General features: G+C 29.8%; 1 protein-coding gene across 2 annotated transcripts; it reads right to left on the bottom strand.

Annotated features, from left to right (window-relative positions):
* Positions 1 to 693: 693 nt before the first annotated feature.
* LOC134707105 (probable N-acetylgalactosaminyltransferase 9) lies at positions 694 to 24,149 on the bottom strand. Of its 2 annotated transcripts, none has more exons than XM_063566624.1 (11): positions 23,751 to 24,149; positions 19,961 to 20,127; positions 19,088 to 19,265; positions 18,161 to 18,364; positions 14,966 to 15,083; positions 13,248 to 13,335; positions 12,629 to 12,726; positions 11,210 to 11,344; positions 10,549 to 10,656; positions 7,561 to 7,686; positions 694 to 5,487 (listed from the first exon to the last, which is right to left on the bottom strand). In XM_063566624.1, the coding sequence occupies exons 1-11, from the start codon at positions 24,080 to 24,082 to the stop codon at positions 5,347 to 5,349; spliced, it is 1,695 nt and encodes a 564-aa protein (XP_063422694.1). In that variant the 5' UTR covers positions 24,083 to 24,149; the 3' UTR covers positions 694 to 5,346. The 2 variants fall into 2 exon arrangements, with proteins under 2 accessions (XP_063422694.1, XP_063422695.1); XM_063566625.1 differs by lacking the exon at positions 18,161 to 18,364 and adding an exon at positions 15,521 to 15,721.
* Positions 24,150 to 24,205: the final 56 nt, after the last annotated feature.

The raw sequence follows: 24,205 nt of genomic DNA, 5'->3' as shown, positions 1-24,205 counted from the left end.
CAACTGGGAGATACAAACTCCATATGCAGGCGCTGTTGGAAAGTTGCTACATACAAATTGAAAGTTCATAAATTTGGAAGCTGAAATCATTTTTTTTGCCGTAAAGTTTGGGTTTCCTACCAACCATCATTGTCCATTTAGATACAAGTCAAGATATAATGGATGGATGAATGGCTGATCAACATCCAGCGGCAAACATTTATATACATCTTCAGGACAAGCACATGGTAATGTTATATGAATATCAACCTTGCTCTGTACAAGACAGACACGCTTAGTCGGACTATTAACGTGAAGGTTCATAACAGTCAGTAGGAATACATATCATCAGACATATTATTCTGACTCCAAACCAGTCTATGTGTTTACTCGTTAATGCTACGTGCTTGTTGGAGAAGCAGCAATACTAATTCAAAAGTATTTGGTTTGACCCGGCAGGGATTCCTCCTGCACTCATCAAAAAAGCAGAAATTGAAGAATATATTTTTTATGAAAAACATGTCATCAAACATAACAAATATCTTGTCAAGAAATATAATCAAGCATCTTGATAATATCAGTTTCAAAGAATTATTTGTTTGAATTCACAAAATTAAATCGTTAAAGTTTTTCATAAAAGAACATAGTGACAGAGAATAGTTTCAAAACATAAAAAGGACCACAACTATTGTGTTTCTTCTGCAGTCAACATAAAACATTTAATAATAATTTTATTAGCAAATAAACAAGGATTTCTCTAGCACCCAACATAAACTATTAAAATAAAATAAATAAAATTACTAAGTATGATTATCAATTTAACAGATCTAAGACTGTATATGGTATGTTTTGAAGTTACATAAAATATCAAATGCACCTATTGACAATTCAATGACTTAAGTATCTTTTACCAATAAAATAACATAAAACTAATGTTTTAATGAACATTTCTTTTTAAATTAATTATCTATTTCATTTGAGCAAACAAATATTTAACAATTTCTGTTTTAAAAAGTGCAACAAAACAACTCCTGGGATCTCATAACTTTATAATAATCTTAAGATATCAGTATTGGAACACTAATTGTTAATCACTGCGTACTCAGATTCCCTAGGAATACATCTGCTATATTACTAAATCTACACAGTATTTTAAATAATGAACTCATTGTGTACCTACTCATAATAAGAAATTATACCCCAAAACAGAGAAAATTTATCCAGAAGAAAAAAGATACACAAACTAAAAAATAAATACTTGGAATATAAAAGTTTGTCTAGATGCATGATTATATCTTCTATAATTCCCTCAATCAGAACAAAGTTCACCGTATGTCAACTCATTATTACACTGCTGCATACACACAAATATAACTAAACTAGTAAATTATAACCCCAAAAGTGCAAATAACAATCTAATGACAGTCAGATAGAGAAATAACTTACTAAAAGCCTTAATATCCTTGATGAAAGAATATAAGTATAAAGACATTGTTATCTGAGAAGACTCCATGAAGAAAGCTGCCTACTTTTAAACCATATTTTTGCTCATTAGGATAATGTATTTTAAAGAAAGATAATTTGTCGAGGCACAAAAACTGAGACATAGTCCTAAATTTAAAATATAAAAATGTTAACTGTATAACATTTCTTTCACTGACATAAAAAAAAATAGATTTAGGAAATTTTGGCCAATTTCTTTAACTTATTTTCACTTTAAATTATGTCTGATCTTACTTAGCTATAGGTCTCACTCCTATTATTCATTCTGTACCTGTTTTATTTTAAAATAATATAACATTGGTTTACTCAAAATTGCAGGAAGGTTCTATTTTTTATTCCAAAGCAATTGTTGATTTGTTTCAAATAAAAAATAAAAATAGGAATAATGCATGGAAACTGTCTCTTAAGACAATGTTACATTACTATCAGGTACAAATTTTCATCATTTATATGTATAAGTGTATAAAACTTCAACCTTTTTCATATTTGGCATTTCATAAAATCTTATATATGAAACTGTCAACCAAAGCTACTGTCCAAGCCCATTACATGGATTTTGTAAAAATTATAAAATTTAACTATAATTTGAATTTTGTTTAATAAAACCACTAAAAATCTTACCTTCAATTCATTACAATGAATAGTATGTGAAATTTTTACTGCAGTACTAGACATTCAAGTATTTATTTTTTATTTAAATGAAAAAAAATCAACAAAGGTTTATTAGAGAAAAACATATAGAGGTATTTAAATCCTGAATCAAGGTTCTGCAAATTGATGTAATTTATTTGACTTCATGTCCATAAATATTGATTAAACCATCCAGAAACAATAAATCCATCTTTCATACATCATAGACTCTCATACATCTATTAACTGACCTTATGAAATTTGACAATTCAGTTATCATAAAGAAATAACTGACACTTTTCTTAAATATTTACAGTTTAAAATAATGCAGTGATTTGTTTAAGCATGAATTAAAAAAGTTTTGTTGTGGAAGAAAAAGTATACTTATAAATAACTAATATGGCTTATGGATTGATAGCTGCTTAAGCTAGTATGCAATTGATTGATTGATTTTGGTGTTAAATGCAACTTAAAGTATACTTTGATATAACATAACAACAAGTTTTAATAGGGTTATGAATTATGGTGGAAGTAAATCAGTATTCAGTAGAGGCTATACAAATGTATTTCTGTAATAAGAAAGGACAAAATAAGAGTAAAAAAGAATTCCAAAATGTTAACTTATCATTTTGTTTAAGTTTTGCTAACTTTCAGTACTGAGAAGATAGTAACTTTTAAAAAATCTGCTTATAGTTTAAGTTGCGTTTAAGATAATTTAGGTCAAAACCCTATGTTAGTAATTAAGTAGGAAGTAGTATGAGAATTAAAACAGGTTAAACAACACAAAATAAAACAGAATACATTGTATATACAGACAACAAGCACTTATTCACAACATTTACATAATAATATATTTTATCTGTTAATTTAAATATTAACATGTCAATGATATGTTCAAAATAAGACACATTATACTCGTTGCTCATAATGTAAAAAGTATTTATTATTCATTGAGTAGATTTTATACCATGTACAATTTAATTCGAAATAGTTACATGCATATCAAAACACTAACAATATAAATTTGATAGAGAAAAGGGGTGTGATTGCCAATTATATAATATCTAACAACCAAAGAACATAGATATAAATAACTATAATATATGTATTTTGTAAGATAACTAGTTACTTTCCACTAACTATGAGACTTTTTTAACCATAATAGTAAGATTGTAACAGCACATGTCAAATTATTAAGATAAAATCTAGCGATGATTTTTTTTTATTTTAACAAAACTGAATATAACAAACTCATGAATAGTTAGAAAGTATATTTTGTACTACTAACTTAGAAGGGACAATTTAATCATATAGACATGGTATCTTTAAGTAAATATAAGAATAAATAATACAACAAATGTAAAAACATGAACTCCTTACAATATTACAATTGGTTTCTTAAACTAAATTAACAGTAGAAATTCTGAAAACTTCATCAGTAAATTATGATAGATATATTCTTTGCAAGAGAAAAAGCAAATCAATTGTTCACACTACATTTTCTTATTAAGGTGTAAATTGCATAGAGGTAATGGTAGAAAATGGTACAAAAAGGAATTATTTATAAAAATAGGTTATTAAGTAGATGACATTTAAAGAGGTAATAGAAATAGGAACCTAGAACTACATTACTCATCTGACAAACATAAATGTTGAAGTAAGATACAAAAAAGATATAAAAGCTTGGGGTTTTTTTTTTACACAAAAAAATGAATGTCTGACTAATCAAAAAATGGCTCTCTTTTGTGTTTAAAAGGTTTCTGTATACATTTTTTATTTTCAATTTTTTTTTACGAGTACTGTATAATTATAGATTATTGTTGATCATCTCAATAAGATTGCTTTTCTCCCTTGTGCTGGTACGGGGAAATGCAAGAAAAGCAATCGAGTTGAGATGACCAATGATAATCTGTTTTATTCACTTTAATCTGTTTTATTCACTTTATAATTGACAATACTCAATATAACTTTCTGTTGTGAAAAATCAATAATTGCATTTCATAGTAACAGTGAGCACTAATCAAGTGTTGTAACCTGCTCAAGCTAACTGGCTTTATATTACAACAACTGGGTTGATGCCACTGCTGGTGGAGATTTATTTCCCAGAGGGTATAACCAGCCCAGTAGTCAGCATGTCTGTGTTGACTTGAGTTATCATTGATATGTTCATAATAATAAATTAACTGTTAACAAAACTTTGAATTTTTGAAATACTAAGGCTTTTGATAGTAATTTTTACTGCACAAACAAAAGATTAGGATTATTATCTGACTTAAAATCTACATTAAAATTCTCTTTGGGGTTTTAATTTCCTGGATAATTCTTATCCATGAAATAAATGAAATTAAATCCCCCACGAAAATTTCCTCTTTTACAGTATTAAGTTGTTTTTTTTTAAATTTAAATAGTTTTAAACTAAGGGGACATGGTAACTGAAAACAGATTAATAGAATATTTCTAAACATAAGGAGCAAATTTAAGTGTTTAAAGACGTACAAGTGTTCTACAATAGAACAAAACTGCAAAATTAAATATTTAGGAAAATACAATTTCCCTCTCCACAAAAATTTGTTTCTACCAAAATTACATGAGTCCACACTTTTCTATTTCAACACAACAAATAGTCATCACAGTATAGATAAATGGAATACATTATAATCTATAATTGGATTAATTTCAATATTAACAATTTACTCTATAATTTGCCTTAACCATTGAATAATACACAACATCATTTTCAAAATAGAAAAACAACCTTGGTTCTTAAATTCTAACCATATATTACTTCAATACTGCATTGGGATTTCTGAGTTTAGTAACAAACTTTTTCTTTACATTCTAAAATAAGGTAATAGGAATGGCTCATTCTTATATTTAGAATAACAAGGCAAAAATGTTTGACAACCTTTAACAGATAAGTACAAAATTTGTAAAAATTCAATGTAAGAATATCAAATAAGCTTAAATGTATGATATAATATATATCAGATGGAATTTATACAAAACAGTCAAATTAATTTAAAAATCTTTATAAAAATTTGAAAATAAAATGGCTTAGATAAACTCTAAAATCATATGGTCAATGTACATGAATATACATGAATTAAGACTAATAGTCAAAACCCTCATAAATCACAGATATACCTCTAGCATAACATAGTCTACACCTTTACTGTATAAATCCCTGAAAGCACATATCAAACAAATACCAACAACTTAGTGTACCATGTCCAATCATAAATTGAGATAATGTTCAAATGTCCATATTTGTGAGTCTTGACCATTACATGGGTTGACCACAACAGTTCCACCTGACTTCACTCCTGCTATGTCTAAACATTTCCCTGACTCCTTGTGTTTTATTGTTCCCTTTTCCTGTTTAAGTAAAGATAAAGTAAACTAAATTCACACATTTTATCGACCCACTGTTGAGACTCTTCTACTTATGTCAACATTGTTTATATGGTTGCAATGCAAATTAATCTACATTTCCAAGCCTTTTATATCATCATATGTATGCACATGTGTCATTGTCTCATATTTTCCTGTTTTAATCCAGTTATATACAAACAGAATACAGCTATAACTAAATCATTCTTATCTATATCAATTTTTTTTCAATGTTAAACAAATGTTATGTTTATGTCAATTTATCGGACCACAAATGAATTATCACGTGATTGGTTTAACGCGGTCACATGGTGACCCCCTACGATATATGGGTTAGTAAGTTTCATATGGGGTTCATGACCTGTTAATGGCGACGTCATCTATTAATGTTGTTGTGTTTCTTTGTTTATTTTTCAACAAAACACCGTAGAAAAAGTCCAGTGTCCAATAAATTCGTTATACGGTTAGCTACTGACACCCTACAGATCCTTAGAGGGTGATTAAAATTCATATGGGACCCGGACTCAGGCCTCAACCCCTATGGATTTTACTAACCCTCTATGGATCTGTAGGGGGTCAGTAATGAACCATATAACTTATAATATATATAAGTAGGTCAGAATCAATTTCAATGATAGCAGCATATAGTTTTCAAGCTTTAATAACGACAGCCTCTAATATGCTATACTACAGCTTCACAGCCATATATTGTTGTTTACCACATATCTTTGATGAGGGAGAACATTTTCATGTGATCATATTGAAACAAAATAAGTCTTTAGGAGATATTTCTCTACTAATGGACCAATATATATATAATCACCCAGCATAGCCTTCTCATGATATATTTTTAGTTACCCACATATTAAAAGGGAAAAAGATACAGTAGCAGGGGAGGTACTGTCGTGCTAAGGAAAAATGTTATTTTTAAAACATCAAACTGTGACATATCATCATATTTTTTTTATGATTTAATTTGTTTTACTTAAAAACTAGTACATGGATCTCTCTTTTTTAAAATGGCATTAGATTTAATTACATATGAAGATTATTTGTACAAATTTTAATGAAAAATCAATGATGATTTTTTTTTAATTGATAAATATACCACATTAATTGCTGTTTTCCCTAACATCCTGAAACTTAGTAAAATTTAAAATATTTTCGAGGAATTGTTGTACATATTAAATCCTCATCTGTTTATCTGCTCAAATAAAAAAGTTATGTTTGTCTATTTGAAAATTTCCAAAAATATAAAATTTTAGTAAATGTTTAAAACTTGGACCCTTCTATTTCTTAAAGTAGAACTTGAAGGTAAATATTCAAGTACATATTTGAATTGCTTCAAGGCAAAGGAGTAAGTTCAATAAGGCCCTTATTTGGCCCCGATTATAAAATAAAATGGTACAAGATAAAATATGTTTTAAGTTGTCTTAAAGACATATGAGAAAGTAAAATAGAAGTAATTGGGTCAAAGTTTTATTCTAACGTGTTGATTTCTGCATCCAAAATATGTCAAAATAAGAGATTTTGACGAAAATGTACAAAATTGGCCAGATTTCAACCTAATTAAGGACCAGGAAACAGAGTGCAGGCGTCGACAAACTAAATATTCAACTTAAACATGTAAAATGTCATTACAAACATTATGTTCAAATATCTTTTTTGTTGACGTATGCGCTCTATGTTACCTGTCCAATAATCAATGCAAAATTTTTCATTGATTTTTCATGGAAACTGAAAATGAGTACTGTTTGTGACGTCATCAATGGAACGCAGAAACGTAAATTTTCAACAAAAAAACTTATTTCCTATCTAGTCAATGTATTAGCTATGATTCCATGTGATATTGGTCAATAAATCCTAATTTGAAATTTAAGGTAAAAAAGAGGGCCATTTTAGGGCCTTATCGAACCTACTACTTTTCGTAAATAATTCATTGTGGGATAGAAACTGTATCATATGCCCTTGAGCACTTTTCTCCTCCCTCTAGATTCCTATTCATAACATTATCTAAATCATGTTAAGCTTACCTTATCATGCATATGTTAAGCTTACCTTATCATGCACCCATTTATGACTTTTAGATCCATTACAGTTTTCTAATGGTACATCTTTACCAGAATGGTGTGCTAAGCATCCCTCCTCTCTGCGTAGTTCATTATCAATGCTTATAGAAAATACCTATAAATATGTAAAGACACAATGTGATGCAAAATGTTAGAATACAAATGATTACCTCCCTTTACTTCATTGCTGTTTTTAAATTATAATTTTATTATTTTCAAATTAATCAAGTTAAGTATTGAATCTAATATATATCTTTTTGACCTTTTTATGGAACAGAGCAAACAACATGAAATGTATGCATAGCACATGTAAACCTTTTTTTTTTATTATTAAATAATCTAAAGATATTTCTATATTAAGAGATTGTGTAATAGGAGAGAAAGAGAGAAAGAGGGTGAAAGGGAGAGAGAGACAAAAAAGAGATTTTAGTTTGTGTGATAATCTTGATAAAACAATAGTCTTTTGTTGTTATATATTTGAAACCCTGTAACACCTTAGTCAGGTGGTGCTGTAAGGGTGATGTTAAATCCGGACTTTTGAAAAAATAAATAAAAAATAATACATAATTACAGAAAAGATAATATGGTTAACAACCCTTGAAAGACAGATAAACAAAATGTCCATTTCAAGGTGTCCAAAAGTATGTTTATATTCTATAAACTTAATATTAATCAGATTGCTCTTGGTAACGATATACATCTATCACTAATGTGATAACTTTGGTCAAAACTTTTATATTATATGCATTTATAATTTTCAAATGAAAACAGTAAAAGGTCCAAAACCAATTTAAATGGCATTTATCAAGAAGCTATGAATTGTGATACAGAAGAATCAAAGAGATAAAAAATAATATACATGTTCTCATTTGATTGAAAAAAACTGTTAGTTCGAAACATAATCAATATGTTGAATTATGCATATGGACCATAATTTGGTATTCCGCCTTTGGTTTCTTTTTGTATCCTTTTTTATAAGTTCTAAAATTTTAACTTTTATTTTGTGGGTTGTGTTGGTGTTAGAATAGTATGAATGGAACAATTGAGTTTTTCGAGAAAAAATTAATACATTTTGATTCAGCATTTACGTGACAGGAAACCAAACAGGAAACCAATCTTTATTTTCTTTATTTTGCACAACATAATTCAAAAGGCATAAATAAACACCATAACTAGTGTTACTTGCTTCATGTTAATATTAAAAATCTATTTTCAATGTTATATTAAAGTTTTTTTTAAACGTGACAGGAAACCATAAGAAACCGAAAGCATTTTTTTTGTTTTATTTTATTGCAAAATCTGCTTAAAATAATCTGAACAGTATACTTTTTCTTAAAATCCATCTTAAATGTAACAGTATTATAAAACTCCTAAATATGTGCTTGTTTTGAAAACAATTAGTACAATTTATTCAGAATTTTCCATATTTTCTTCATTGATACAGGATACCATAATCATTGTATCTTGATGTTTTGGCCAAAAAAAATATATTTATATTTGGTTTTGAAATTCCAGTTACATAAAATTATTCCAAATCATTGGCAATGTAAAATTCTTTAAATCCAGTAAAGAATAAAACTTTTAACTTGGAATTAAAATCTTTAAAATAGGCCCCCTTGTGATATTTGTGACCTGTACACCATCTACATGGTTTCCACATTTTAACCTACTTTAGTGGGCTAAAATCAATAAAGTACTTCCTTTCAAGTCATGCCTGGTAAAAGTTTACTTTTCCTTTGAAAAGTTTATTGCGTTTCTGAAAAGTGTTTGCAGAACATGAATAAAAAAAATTAATTAAAAATTGTGACAAAGTTATCAACTTTGTACATTCCAAGTGTAACGGTATATTAACATGCATTTTTCATTTAATTATCTTTATTCACCTAAAATATCCAGTAATATTTACTGCTGAAGCAAAATCAATCCAACGAACATCGGCACCATGATAAGAGACGTAAATTCGATTGAATTTTCCAAGGACCCTTTACATCGTTATTGGGAAACGTAGTGTGTTTAAACGTTGGTCAAATCTGAAATCGATTTTGTCAAGTCATTGGGCATTTATTTTCACACAAGATCGTATGTAACATTATGCACATAGGAAAAATAATAGACCCCCCGCGCAATCTCTTTGAAAATTGTATTTTCCTTTTTTAAACAAGTTGAAACAAGTCTACAGATTATGTTTGCTAACATCCCGTTGGAAACAAAAACAATGTTTAGAACTAGTATATCGTATGTCCGGCTGTAAGGCCGTGATCACATGTTAGTCACATGTTTCACGTATGACCGGAAATGATCAGAACTTAAGGACAAAAACAATTTTAATAAATAACTGGACTTCTGTTTCGTGTGAAATGTAACGCATAACAATAAAGTCATTTTCTTACTTTATTATTACTAAGATCAAAACAAGAACGTAAATCATCTCTGATTTACCTGTTTGAACATCTCGCGAGAGTTCATATTTGCATACTGTTTTTAAGAATTCTATTACAACAAAGCAGATTACATCATCTAAAATTTGCGTTACGAAATTGGACACAAAAGTCACGCCACTGTTCTTACATCTGCTACATAAATACAATGTACTTATAGTTCTCAGCATTTTTTTCTGACTATTCTTATTGGTCGATGTTCTTTGTTATTTGAAAGCAAAAGTTACGAATTTGCCGGTGACGATTATCTATAAATCAGTCAGCGTTATGCTCTTCGGAAGCAAAAAGTAACGCGAGAAACGACACAAAAATACGGTTGTAGAATCTTTGAAATTTGTATATTTCAATTTTTTTTCTAGGGAAGAGTAGCATACATTTGTATGTTGATAAAAATAATGGCATCTTTAGATGTAGTTACAACTTTTCTTACAGTAATTCACAATTTTATCACTTTTCTATAGTTATAGGAAACGAGCCCAATAGCAAAGTATGGTCCATATTGTAAATTTTGTTGCTATATTAATGAATAACTTATATACCTCATTAGCACTTGCACCATTCTGACAACTAAATAATCCCATGTTAAATGTTATCTTCTCATCTTTCTGTAATGTGTCTAAACATAAATTTGTGGCTGGATTCCTTACCTGAAAACATGACAGAAATATATTTGAAGAAACTGTTTCTTTCATTAATCTAAAATTATGAATTTAGTTAATTCTTCAACACTTAATCAAGATCAATGCAATTTCCAATATGAGAATACTTTTTTTTATACAAGAGCTATAAATATGTTTTAACAACTTTTCTGTATATGCATTTTGTACTTCGTTTTTTATAACTTGTAAAAAAACAACTAATGTTTTACCCTACTATGTTAATTTATGATTAAATGTGTGCTTGAACTTGTCTTAACAAGCTTAAGTGAACAAAGAACTCTTACTGCAATCATTTTTTTTTTAATTGGAATAAAAGGTTAATACTCTTTTAAGATAAATGGATGAATATTTCTGTTGTGTAACTCGTGTTCCTGTGATCACTTTAGTTATTCTCACATTTTGGTCTTTCACGTCAAAATCACCATTATAAATGCACACAATAATATATGAATTAACAGTATAATTAATAAATTGGCAACTCACTTAAACAAACTGAAATTTTCATTTGTGAAATTGAAATAATCAAATGCATGTGACTTACCATACCCCAGGCATACACATTTTCATCTGGTATAAATTTTTCTGGATACACATTTTCCAGAAACCACCTAAAACTTTTACATTTTAAGTTTTCTCTTAATTCTTTTCTTCCAGATATATCTCCATAATCCTGGCCCTGTAATAACAAGTTCATTATAATGCATTCATTTTAAAATATAATATCTGTTCAATAAATATTTTCAGGTGCCTGTACAAGTTTGTTGTTATATTCAATATGAGGGTACGAGTGGCAGAGTAGTATTTCATCTACATTTATTACTAAAATTAAAAATTGAGAATGGAAATGTGTCAAAGAGACAACAACCCGACCATAAAATATGCAACAGTAGAAGGTCACCAATAGGTCTTCAATCAGTGAGAAACTCCCGCACTGGGAGGCGTCCTCCAGCTGGCCCCTAAACAAATATATATACTAGTTCAGTGATAATAGAGGTCATACTAAACTCCAAATTATAAACAAGAAACTGAAATTTAAAATCATACAAGACTAAGAAAGGCCAAAGGCTCCTGATTTGGGACAGGTGAAATTGCAGCGGGTCAAACATGTTTTTTGAGATCTCAACACTCCCCCTTTACCTCTAGCCAATGTAGAAAAGTAAACGTATAACAATAAGCACAGTAAAATTCAGTTCAAACAAGTCCAAGTCCAATGTCAGAAGAGCATCTACATTAATAACAAGCCTGTCAACACTAAGAATGTGACTTTAAACCTTGCTCATGGCAGTTGCCTTTAACTCTAATCTTTATTGACTAGAATAACAAGTTTCCTGCTGAAAGTTAATGTTTTCTCTGGGAAGTATCTTTCTCCAACAAAAAAAATATGGAAACCATGATATTGCAAAGATTGCTACAAGAATCATTGAAACAATCAATAATTTATCCATGTAAACCATATATAAAAGATGAGGATAAGAACAAGTATAACTGCGAAATTCTGCTCAATAATGATTTTCAAATGCTGAGATAAATATGAATAAAATTCCATTAATAATAGGCAGTTATAAGTGTAAAAATAACCAAGTATTTTGTTAACAGGTATCAAGATGATATTAAAGCAATAAACGTCCTCTTGAAGCCTAATAAAAAAATACAGAAACCTCTGATTTGCAGAATTGGAGGGAAATTTCATGGAAAGGAGGAACAAACATGGATGAAACCATATATCCTACCACTCTTTCTAGGAGGAAAATTATTAGACTTGGATAAAAAATATCATTAATTTGAGAGTGATGGTAGTTCTAAAGCATTTCCTGTAAAATCATTAGAAAAATTAAAAGTAAGGCCATAAATCAAAATGTTGCCTGGCTATCACATAAAACTACAAGTTATCTCCCTTTAAATAGCCATACAACAATTTTTTAACAAAATGACCTTAAATATTGTGTACTGTGTAACTTACTAGGAGATCTTTCCTGTGCATATAAAATAATCTTTTATATTCATCCATCCAGACTTCTGCCAACCTCATGGAATTTATTCCATGTGTATCTTTATTTCCTGAAATAAAAAGCTGACATCATATACTTTGATTTATGTCTTTTCAAATCAAAATTTCTATATTTATAATCTTACCATAATCAATAATTTAGAAGAACCAAACATTATTGTGCTATTTGTTTGCTTTTGAGTTTTGATTGCTTAAAAATTATGACTTATTCATGATTGTAGCACAATTACTTTTATTATATTTTGAATGTATTTTGAATGTGTTTCCTCATTGAAACATTGGCACACAATTGATACAAAATATTTCATTTGTAGCTATATTTATTTCTTTACAAAAATATATAAATACCTATTTTATCAAACTACAACATGACAAATATACAAAATTTCTATGTTGTGTTTTGTGTACTATTGTTTGTCTTTTGCTTTTTTAGCTATGGCATTGTGACTTTATTTCTTATCTATGATAAAATTGAGAAAGGAAATGGGGAATGTGTCAAAGAGACATCAACCCGGCCATAGAGCAGACAACAGCCTATGAGTTTGAATGTCCCTCTGTTGTAGCACTTTACCTGGAAATGTGTAAGGGTGACTAGATCTAAATATATGACCAACTCTGGAACAAGGTATAAACTCTAATTTACCACCACACATCCATGTCTACAAAGAGAAGAATGTAAATCATAAATATATTGTTTAAACATAACAATCTGGCTAAATCCTGATTAAAATGTCTACCTTTGTCTGATCCTAACACAAAAACAGTATCCACAGAAAAAAACAAGTAAACTGCGAGCTACTGCTCACTGATGATACCCCTGCCGCAAGTGGATAATATTAATAGTGTAAAAATATGCAAGTGTTCGGTAAACAGGAAGTTGTGAAGTGATGAATCTGAAAACGCATCACACGGTATAGCTGACTTATATAAATCCTGAAACAAAATTTCAGAAATCCTTGTATTGCATTTCCTGAGAAAAATGTGACGAAAATTTTCAACTTGGCTATCATGTGTAAAATCGTACAAGTGTTCGGTAAACAGGAAGTTGTCAAGTGATCAATCTGAAAACGCATCACACTGTATAGCTGACTTAGATAAGCCCTGAAACCAAATTACAGAAATCCTTGCATTGTAGTTCCTGAGAAACATGTGACGAAAATTTTCAACTTGGCTATCATGTGTAAAATCATACAAGTGTTCGGTAAACAGGAAGTTGTCAAGTGATCAATCTGAAAACGCATCACACGGTATAGCTGACTTAGATGAACCCTGAAACTAAATTTCAGAAATCCTTGTATTGTAGTTCCTGAGAAAAATGTGACGAAAGTTTCATGGGACGGACTGACTGACGGACAGACTGACGGACGGACTGACAGACAGACTGACGGACGGACAGACAGAGGTAAAACAGTATACCCCCCCTTTTTTAAACTAGGTGTCTACAATATTATAGCACTAAAATACATATCAATTGTATACTAAGCTACATGTATTAAGGATGTACTTAGGTGAGGTTAGCTGAAAATTAATAAATCAAGATATTAAAATGGATATTATAAGCTGGTAGAGCATTCTTTTGGGATACAAATAAGCTTAAAATATTGATAGGTCATTGACCTCCTTTTCCAGATATTTGAGATTCAAAATATGGCTGAAAAAGGATGACTCAGACTTTGACCTTATGTTTGCATTGGTATTATTTGTGTCCCAAAACAAAAGAAAAAAATAAGAATCTTCTAAAATTTTGGTAAATGACCTTTCATGAGCTATTTAGTCTTATATGGAAAAATAAATGGGTGTTATTGGGCAAAATATTTTACCTTGTTTTTTATGGAAAAACACCAAGGAGTCCGAAAATTTTACACGAATTCAAAACCTCACCTAAATTACATCCTTAAGAGAAAATAAGTATCATTTAGCAGATTAAGATAATTTATGATTTTCATCTAAAATTTTGTATAAGGTACCTGGTATTCATGGTATTTTGAAATTTTAATCCTGGTATCTATGAAGAGTTTATGTACACTAAAGCATGTCTTGGAAATATTTGTAGTTCTCAATACATCTTTTCTGTGCTTTTGTTCTTTTAATAAGAACGTTGTTGTATATGTTGTATGGCAGTAGGCATAATTTCCTTTTACATTAAAATCATAATCATGCAAACTTGGTATGACAAAGCCAAACTAACCCTTAAAGATGTGATAAGTTCACAAAATGAGCCATGAATTTCAGCATCATCATATACTCAAATATAAAAGCATACCACATATCTATATTACACATACTTACTCTAAATGAAATTTCTAAATTTTCTCCTCCCCACACATCCATACCAGGGTCATAGGATCCAAGTTCAAAGAAATATTTCCTGTCAGCAGCAAACAGGCCTCCAGCCATGGTAGGGGATCTGTTTTAGAGAAAAACATACTGGGATATTTGTTACATACATGATAATTTTATAATATAAGGCTAAGAACATATTAATTTCTGTTTCTATAACAGAGACATTAAAATAAAAAGCATATTTGTATAGATATCAAATATAAATATTGTATCTACAGCATACAATATTGAACAATTTATAATTATACAAAGGGGAAAACAATTAACTGTCCAAATATTATCTTTATACAAAATCAAAATTAAGTAAGTCAATATGTATACTAAATGAATGAAAAGTTTTAAAACCACACATAGAGATTACCCATTAGCATCAACAAAAGCAATGATTTTTTAAAAGAAAAAAAAAAGCAACCACATATGAAATCAAGTTTCAGCATATAGAAAAAGTATAAATTTAAGGGAATATTTTTATTTTTTTTCCGTGTTTAGACTGACAGTTACCGTACAGGATCTGTGTATTGCCTGGAAGTTCTATCTCGTTCTGGGACATCTCGCCATGTATAATGCATGCTCCATGTAAACCCCCCAACCTGGTACCCGCCATTTTTAGAATACTCCAATGTATCATCCATTACAGCATCCACAATGGGACACAGGACATTCCGTCTGTCCTCCTTTATCCTGGCTAATAAAGGCTCAAGCCTATAGAAAGACAGCAACATAAGAAAAGCTTCTACCAATGAAAATCTAATCATGCATAAGTAAATATATACATTTGACTTGTGATATTTTCCATGAAGAATGTCTATTTTCTTTAAGTGTTAGTCAATTTATTGTTAGTTTTCCTAAATCTACTCATTCTACTGTTGATTCTTTATGATTGGGAAAGTATCAACTTTTGTGGATTTTGTTGGTAAGGAAATCACAAATTATAATGTTCAGGAAGTGTCAATTTTTTTAGAGAAAATGGCAAATCCATGAACTCAAATATCCAAAAAATGTGTTATTTTTTTTACCATCCTCTAAAATAAAGGAATAAAGAGTATTGAAAAGTATTTGTATACTTTAAAGTATCCCATATTCTACAACAACAAAAAATCGAAAAGTCAATTGTATATATATACTTAAAACTATATGCATTCCTTGACACTACCATTTTAAAGTAACCTGCACCTTTTCTGATATTTACATCAAATTTTTTTTTTTCAAATTTAGATTGCTGTAACATGCATGACAAAGGGGATAGGAAGCATGCTCCAAACCATCTATGTTAAAAGCATGAAAGTGTCAGAGCCACTCCCAAAAATCCTTTCTATAATACTGATTATTGAAGTCTTTAGAAGATGTGTTGATCCTTTATACAACTTCTTAGTAGAATAAGAGTCACAGTGATTTTGTAAAAGCCTGCTTACCTCAAGAGTGAGAAATTGATATTTAGGTTGTTTAAAATCAAAGACTAATAACAACCATACAGAACAATTACTGTTTAAACCTGAATCATACAGCATTTAAGAATAGGTAAAAAGGCAATAAGCAACCAAAGAACAAAATGTAATAATTGAGAATGGAATAGGGAATATGTCAAAGAGACAACAACCTGACCAAAGACCAGATAACAGCTGAAGGACACCAATGGGGCTTCAACGCTGTGAGATCTCTCTCAACCAGTATGAATAAAATTGAGAAAAGAAAACAGAAATACAAACAACATTGAACAACATATGGTTCTAAATGCCTGAATTGGTATATACACAAATTGTATCAGGGTTAAATAAGACAGATCATTTTGAAAAGCAGGGTAAATAATAAGCTTCCTACAACAGCAAGCTAGCTTACAGAGTTTAATTGGTGTTCTTGCTTTTAAACTGTTATAGAGGAGTTGCATATGTAAACCTAAGATGTATGGCTTAAACATACCAGGATAGGACATATGAGCTTGTTTAAGACTCTTTGTAGACAATAAATGCTAGTACATTATAGTGAGTAATCTATGTTTAAATTTTTATACTGAAAATATTCGGATTGAAGTCTGAGGATTTTATGCCAAAAAAATCTTGGGTTTATCATGTTATTTGCCATAAATTCTCATTTTCTTTTAAATGCAATAAAACAATAAATATTAAATAAGCTTAAAACGATCTATGAACAAAATGGCACATCTCTCATGTCTCTATTATTCATTATCTTTTCTGTTTGGATATAATTTCACTTTAAAATTTGTGTAAAGCACATGGATTCTCAAGGGGTCATAAACCTTAATGTTCTACTTGTTGACCCTGAAATAAACCAGGAAGTTGTTGACAAGAAGTACATAACTCTTGGTTTGATTATATACCCAACAGATAAAAATGTTTATGAATAAAACATCATAATTCAAGGTATATAAACTCACTGACTTTGCATATGTCATCAATCTTATAATTAGATGTAATGGTTATTCTATATCAACAATACAATTTGATAAAGTTGTATATGTATATGTAAACCAAATAAAAAAGAACTGAAATAACTTAATATCCAATACTTTGTAAGACTACTAACCAACAATGCAGTTTATGGATGAATCCCATTCACTAAGTACATTCAAGATTGAATGAATGAAATGAAATGAAATAGGAATAAAACTGTGTGAAAGCTCTTCACAAAACTGCATCACATCATGCCTAAGTCACTTTAAATTAATTTTTCGGTGAACTTTAATGTGCATACAAATCACTGTAATTTGTAAAATAAACGGTAGAGCATTGATCTACAGGTTCATACCCATGGCCTTGAGATCAAAAAATTGTCATTGCCACTTGCAGAATTTTGGGAGACTGAAAAATACAAAAAAAATTGTATTCTGGTGCAGAACCAAGTCTTTATGTTTGTGTGTGTTTTAATCTTTCTCCATGATGCATCACATCTGTAAAGAGTCTATAGTGGAGCAAAGGCATGCATTGTTTAAGTTTCAAAGAATAAGATAAAGAAAAAGATAGGACATGCAAGAAAAATAATAAAAAAGGATTTTTTCTTATAGAACTTCCCTGAAATTACAATACCAGATCCTGTACTTGTAACACACACATATACATCTATATTCATACAACCAAACATTTTGGTTAAAATGAACTTGTTACAAAACAGTTACACACTGGTTACCTAATGGGATCAACTGAAGACTTTCTCCTGTTCTGTTCATGGCTAGGTATAGGACGCCATGAGAAGTGTAAACTCCACCAGAAACCTCCCACACTAGAACTGCCAGTGCCGCCATAACTTAATGACATTTTATCAATGTTATCTATACTTGGACATAAGACAACCCTTCTATCTTCTTTAATTCTGGCAAGGAGTGGCTCTAACCTATACATGCACAGTTGTTTTGTATTAATTAGTAAGCTTCATTATTTAAGATACAAATGTTTTGTTTTATTTGATCAGCAATTGCATTCTTAAATATGATAAATTAGAAGAATAAAGTTCAGATTTAACTTATCAAACTTAAACTAATTATATATAATTAATATAAACATTTGAAACTTCACAGGATCATGATTGAAGTTATAATTCTACAGTAAAATTTCACTGAATACATCATACTGAAAACCCATGCAGAAATACTATTACCACTGTCTTTTTTTTTTACATGTTTCTAGATCTTTATATATGATTTTAGTAATAAAATTAACAGATGTCACACAATAATGTGTCTATCTAGTTTTTATCTGAAAATCATTGAATTTTTGTTATTTGATGTCAGGTTTAAAATAAATCTATGATATATTATAACTTAAAATCAATATCATCAATATTGTTTCTACATGTACCTAGAGAAGTCAGATATATTTGTTTAGTTTACATAACATTGTGGTAGTAATTGCTTCAACAAAATTCACAGATCTGAACCAATTGATTGTTGTATTGAATTCTGATATCTATATAAATATTGTCTGTTTGAAAAGCTTGGAAAAAGGCTATGAAAAGCCAGGTGGAATGCAGCTCTTTAAATTTCCCTTCACATCTAAATAAGTTGAAATTTAAATCTCAAAAGGACTCTCATGACTTTATGATAACAAAAAGTCATACCACATCTCTGAGGCTTCACAATGTGAATCTAGAAATATAATAACATCTCCAGTAGCTGCCTTGGCTCCTGCCAGACGAGCTCTTATCAACCCACTTCTTTCTTTGGTCCTGACAATTTTTACAACACCATCAGGCCAGGTTTTAGCAACATACTCTCTTAACTTGTCTCCTAATTCAGCTGAAAGTTAAAAGTTTTATAACATTGTTATTTTATTTTAAAAGTGATTGATATTAACATTCATGTATGACAAAGTTAGACATACATTTTTTCTTTTGATTCCTTATCTGAAACTGACAGACTGTGACAGAATATATAAAATATATTATACATTTTTTTGGAAAATAATAAATGTTTTTTTTATATTGACCAACGTTTCAATAAAATTTATTTATTCAGTGTAGAAATATATTTTGTTCATGTTTAAATGTACATATAAATAGACTTGTTAAAGTGATGCCTTGGGTACTATATGCTCTGTCATGATATTCTGATGAATAATTCCAGTTACATGTATATGCAGGAATGGTAATGGTGAAATATTAACCTATACATTGCTATATATGTAGATGGCGAGGAAAGTTTGGTTCAAATTAGCAAAATTTGTGCATGTGTATACACCATGTACAAAACGTACACTAATTATTGTACCATTGCAATTTCAGTTTTTTTTAATAGGAGAAAGAATGCATGGTTTCAAATTTTTTATAACATATACATGTATAATGATCATTACAATTACAATGTTATCTAAATCAGAATTTTTATGACCAAAGCAAACATATGGAATGTATGGTTACTATCACAAGAGAACAGAAGTGGTAACTGTCATCAATGGTCATGGTTTTGAAACAAAATTAATTGAATGTACATACGTCTATCACTAAAATCATCCAATAGAATAACTTCATATAGATATTCTGGTGGGGATCTATTAACAACACTGTGAGCTGTCCTCAACAATGGAGACCAGGCTTCATTATGGAATATGATTATCACACTAGCTGTAGGTAGCTCTTTAGGATATTTTATATTTTTACACCTAAAAGGAATAACGGAACAATTATATAACATTATAATAATTATTATAATTAACATTGTATATGCAATAATCAGATTTAAACCTCTATCCAAAAAATTGAACATGTGTACAGTAGTGACAAATGTACATGTACAATAATATTCATATATATTATATCATCATATGTTCATGAATGTACTTTAAAAAAAAAAGGGATATTATTGGACTCCTCATTAATATTGTAGAAGTGGCTGCATATGACATGTATGAATGTAAGGTTGTGGCTTTGAATACATAATTAAATGCATTTATCTACAGGAAGTGAGCACTCGAAAACATGTTGAATCCACTATATCCTTATGTGCATCTCGCAAGCAAGGATTCAGCTGTAATCCATTGGCTCACTGTCTTCATTTTTTGGGGTTATTTTGCTTATTATGTTTATTGTTTTTGGAATAAATCAGGCAGTTGGTTTTCTCTTTTAAATTGTTTCATATTTTGTCATACTTTTGCATTTAAGAGATATCTTTACAATACGAAGTATGTGTTTTGCTCATAATTGCATTGTTGAATGCCATATATAAATAATCTACAATTTTCCAAAGTATTAATATACATGTACAATCTATCATATCACTGTTGTTCATATTCTCATCCTTCGGTCTATGGTAGATATGGTAGATATATATGTATGTACATGTACAAAAATTTACATGTAGTTCAATGTCTCATTGGCAATTTTGATCATACCACATCTCCATACAATTATATGGCATGTATGGCTGTTGTTAGTTAGTCAAGTATCCCAGAACCACTTCTTTGAAGCAGTTTGTGGTTGTTGCCTGGTGATAATCTGGTTAACATAAGCTAAATGGAATACATATTGAATAATCAAAACGAAATATAAATAATGTTTATAACAAATTTATGGGATTAAAAAACATCTTTTTTTTATGTAACTGACATACATTTGTACATGTACATGAATAAAGTGAAAGGCTTAATATTCAGCTGTTTCTTTAGAAAAAAAAAGGTGAAATATTGAAATCTGTTTTGTTTTGATAATAATTTTTTCAAAGAAAAGCTATTTTAATTGAAAACAGGTCTTTCTCACAAATAATTTTTGCTAGTATTTATAGGTTAAACTTAATTTTTTTTTTCTTGTGTTAAAAATAAACTGTAATAGTTTTGGAAGTCTTCATTAGCATGATTAGCCTTAAAGAAAGAAGTGAAAAGTATATTACATATATATATGTTTAGTCAAATGCGTTTTGTTTAAATATACTTTTTCACTTTTTTGGTCTTTTGGAAAATGTTGTTTGTGCTGTTTTTAGACCCTTCTACAACGAAATTTGTTTGACATGCACACGTATAAAAATTGCGGTTTTTATCCAACGCAATCATAGGTTTGAACGTAGTTTTCAATTTAGACTCGTTTTATATATATATATATATATATATTCAAAATCTGTAATATGTCAAAAAGACAACAACCAAGCCTCTTTACCAAGATTACTTATGTTACTTGTACAAACTTTTATTCAATTGAAGTCAAAATATTTCAGATTTTAATAAAGATAAAGTGTAATGGGCCATATTGAACTGACAACAATATATTCATATATCTTTGTGGTATACCAAATTAATAATTTTTATAGCTATAATAAGCATCCATGACATATCAAAAAATAAAATAACAAATTACCAAACTTGAAGAAAAATTCAAAATTGAAAGTCCCTAATCAACATGACCAAATGGCAATATCTAAAGCTCAAACAGTTCAAACAGATGCCATGGGTAATAACTGCATGTCATGACTTGGTAGTTGTACAAGCAATTCAATATGATTTAGAAAATTTACTATAATAAAATCCTTTCTCATAATGTGCTACATTTATAACCCTCTATTTATTATTATCATTGAAATGGCTTATTTTGAAATTCATTGTAATCAAATGTATTCATGATTATTTTAATACAACTTGTACTAAAGTAATCATTATTATTAATTTAATAAGATAAATGATGTACATGTACATTGAATTTGTAATCCTAAATTCAATTTTATCCTACAATTGACAAAGTTACATGTAATTTAATCAAATACGTCAATAGTAATGGGGCACATCACTGATGCCCATGACATCTACTAAGTCCAAATAATCTTTACAATGTTCCGTTTATGATCATGACCAAACTCAACAAAGACCCATCTAAATTGCATTTACATGTACAATGTACATGTACATCATAAATTCAACAACACTTATAACATGTATACATGTAATCATGATAGTTATATATATATATCTTAATCATGTTAATGATTTTTTTTGGTTAAATAAACAAGAATTTTCTAAATATACTGCAAAAATTAAACAAATCAAATAGAAACGGTAATAAATGTCCATTACTAGATTAAGATATTTCAATGTTATACAGGAATGTTTACACTAGCTACAATTAAGACGAAATGGAATATGTTTATCTTTCCTCCACCAAAATCTTCCTGAACTTGTTGGCGTGGTAGTAGGGGTAGAAGTAAAAAAAAGTCTAAAGAAGGTACTTTTTCTTCTTCTTCTTCTACCCTCACTCAATTACAGTATCATGGCATATATCATGTATATATAGGCTTCATAATGATATAAGATAAAATTAAGAAAGAAAGAAATGGGGAAAGTGTCAAAGCAACAACAAACCGACCATAGTTCTAGAGCTGTCAACAGCTAAAGGCCAGCAATGGGTCATTTGCATCTGTGCTTATGATTGCAGAAGCATAACTACATGTACATGTATGCTCTATTGTTTCCAATATGCATGGTTCAATTGAAATTGATGTTTCAAACAAAATTAAACCTGTCGAGCTTTTAAATGTTTTATGCGATGATGAAAAGTGAGCATGAATAAAACTTGAAATGTACATGTATATGAATGTAGTCAAGTTAGTCATAAGAGGAGCTTGAGATGAACAACATGAGTTAGAGAATCGCATTGTGGTCTTGAAAAGCATGGTATAAACGTGGTTCAGTATATAGTTGTAGTAGAGTGTGGTTGGGTTGGGGTTATAGCAGGTCGTAGTAACATAGCTGTTATATCTTGCATAATATCTCCAAACAGAATTGTGCTTTCGCTATGCTCTCGCAACAACGGTACATTTGTACATCTACCTTTTTACAACAACCTTACTCAGTTACTGCCTTCTAACTTCACTTTTACGTCAACCTGATTTTGCTGATTTTTTGGAACATGTTCAAAGTTGGTTCACGCTGATCATGTTCATGAAGACCTCACTTTTATTTTCAAGATCAGAGTTCGTGAAAAGTTGCGGTCCTCACGATTTTACCACCAAAATTTTGAATGGGACTGACACACTTTCAGTATTTTCCAATAGAATTAATTTTGAGGACAAGCAGATTTTTTTCAAGGACCACCAACATGACCAAGGGAAAAAAGATTGTGTGAACATGGTGAACGCTGCAAGATTGCACTACAATCGTCAAAATTTGCATTTTTTCAGAGATCATAGTGCAAATCGTGGCCTAGTGTGACTAACATATTAGATGGGTGTATTTATAGAACTGCATCACACATACATGTACACTACATTAACTGGATCAGGATCATACAAATGTAGCTAACTTACCCAGCATCCCTCACATCAGGTACAGACCGCTGTAATGATATTTTATCACTTGCAATGATGTTGAAAGCTTCTTTTTTATACAGTTTTTCTCCAAGAGCTTTCTCTTCTCCTTCCAAAATCACAGCTTTTCCCTTTTCACCAGGGCCTGTCCTTTTACTCTCAGACGTCTTGTAGTCCAAGTAGCGTTTCTTCCTGAACGCCAACAATTCGTCATTTCTAATATGTGAAAATTTGTCATTATGGAAAAAAAGATATATTCCTATTGTCAATACTGACAACAATGCTAAATATTTCCATGGGATCCGATATCTTCTCAAAGAACGTGGCAACATTTTCACCGGAAAGAAATGTCCATGTTTACATCGATGTAATATCCACACCAATTCCTAAAACGACGACGACATTCTTCCGGAATTAGTCCCTGTAAACATCTTTTTAATTTATTTTTTTTTGTA

The sequence above is a fragment of the Mytilus trossulus genome, chromosome 2 (genome assembly GCF_036588685.1).
Source record: "Mytilus trossulus isolate FHL-02 chromosome 2, PNRI_Mtr1.1.1.hap1, whole genome shotgun sequence".
Lineage (NCBI taxonomy): Eukaryota > Metazoa > Mollusca > Bivalvia > Mytilida > Mytilidae > Mytilus > Mytilus trossulus.
Note: the sequence above shows the minus strand (reverse complement) of the source record. Positions and strands in the feature narration are given on the sequence as shown.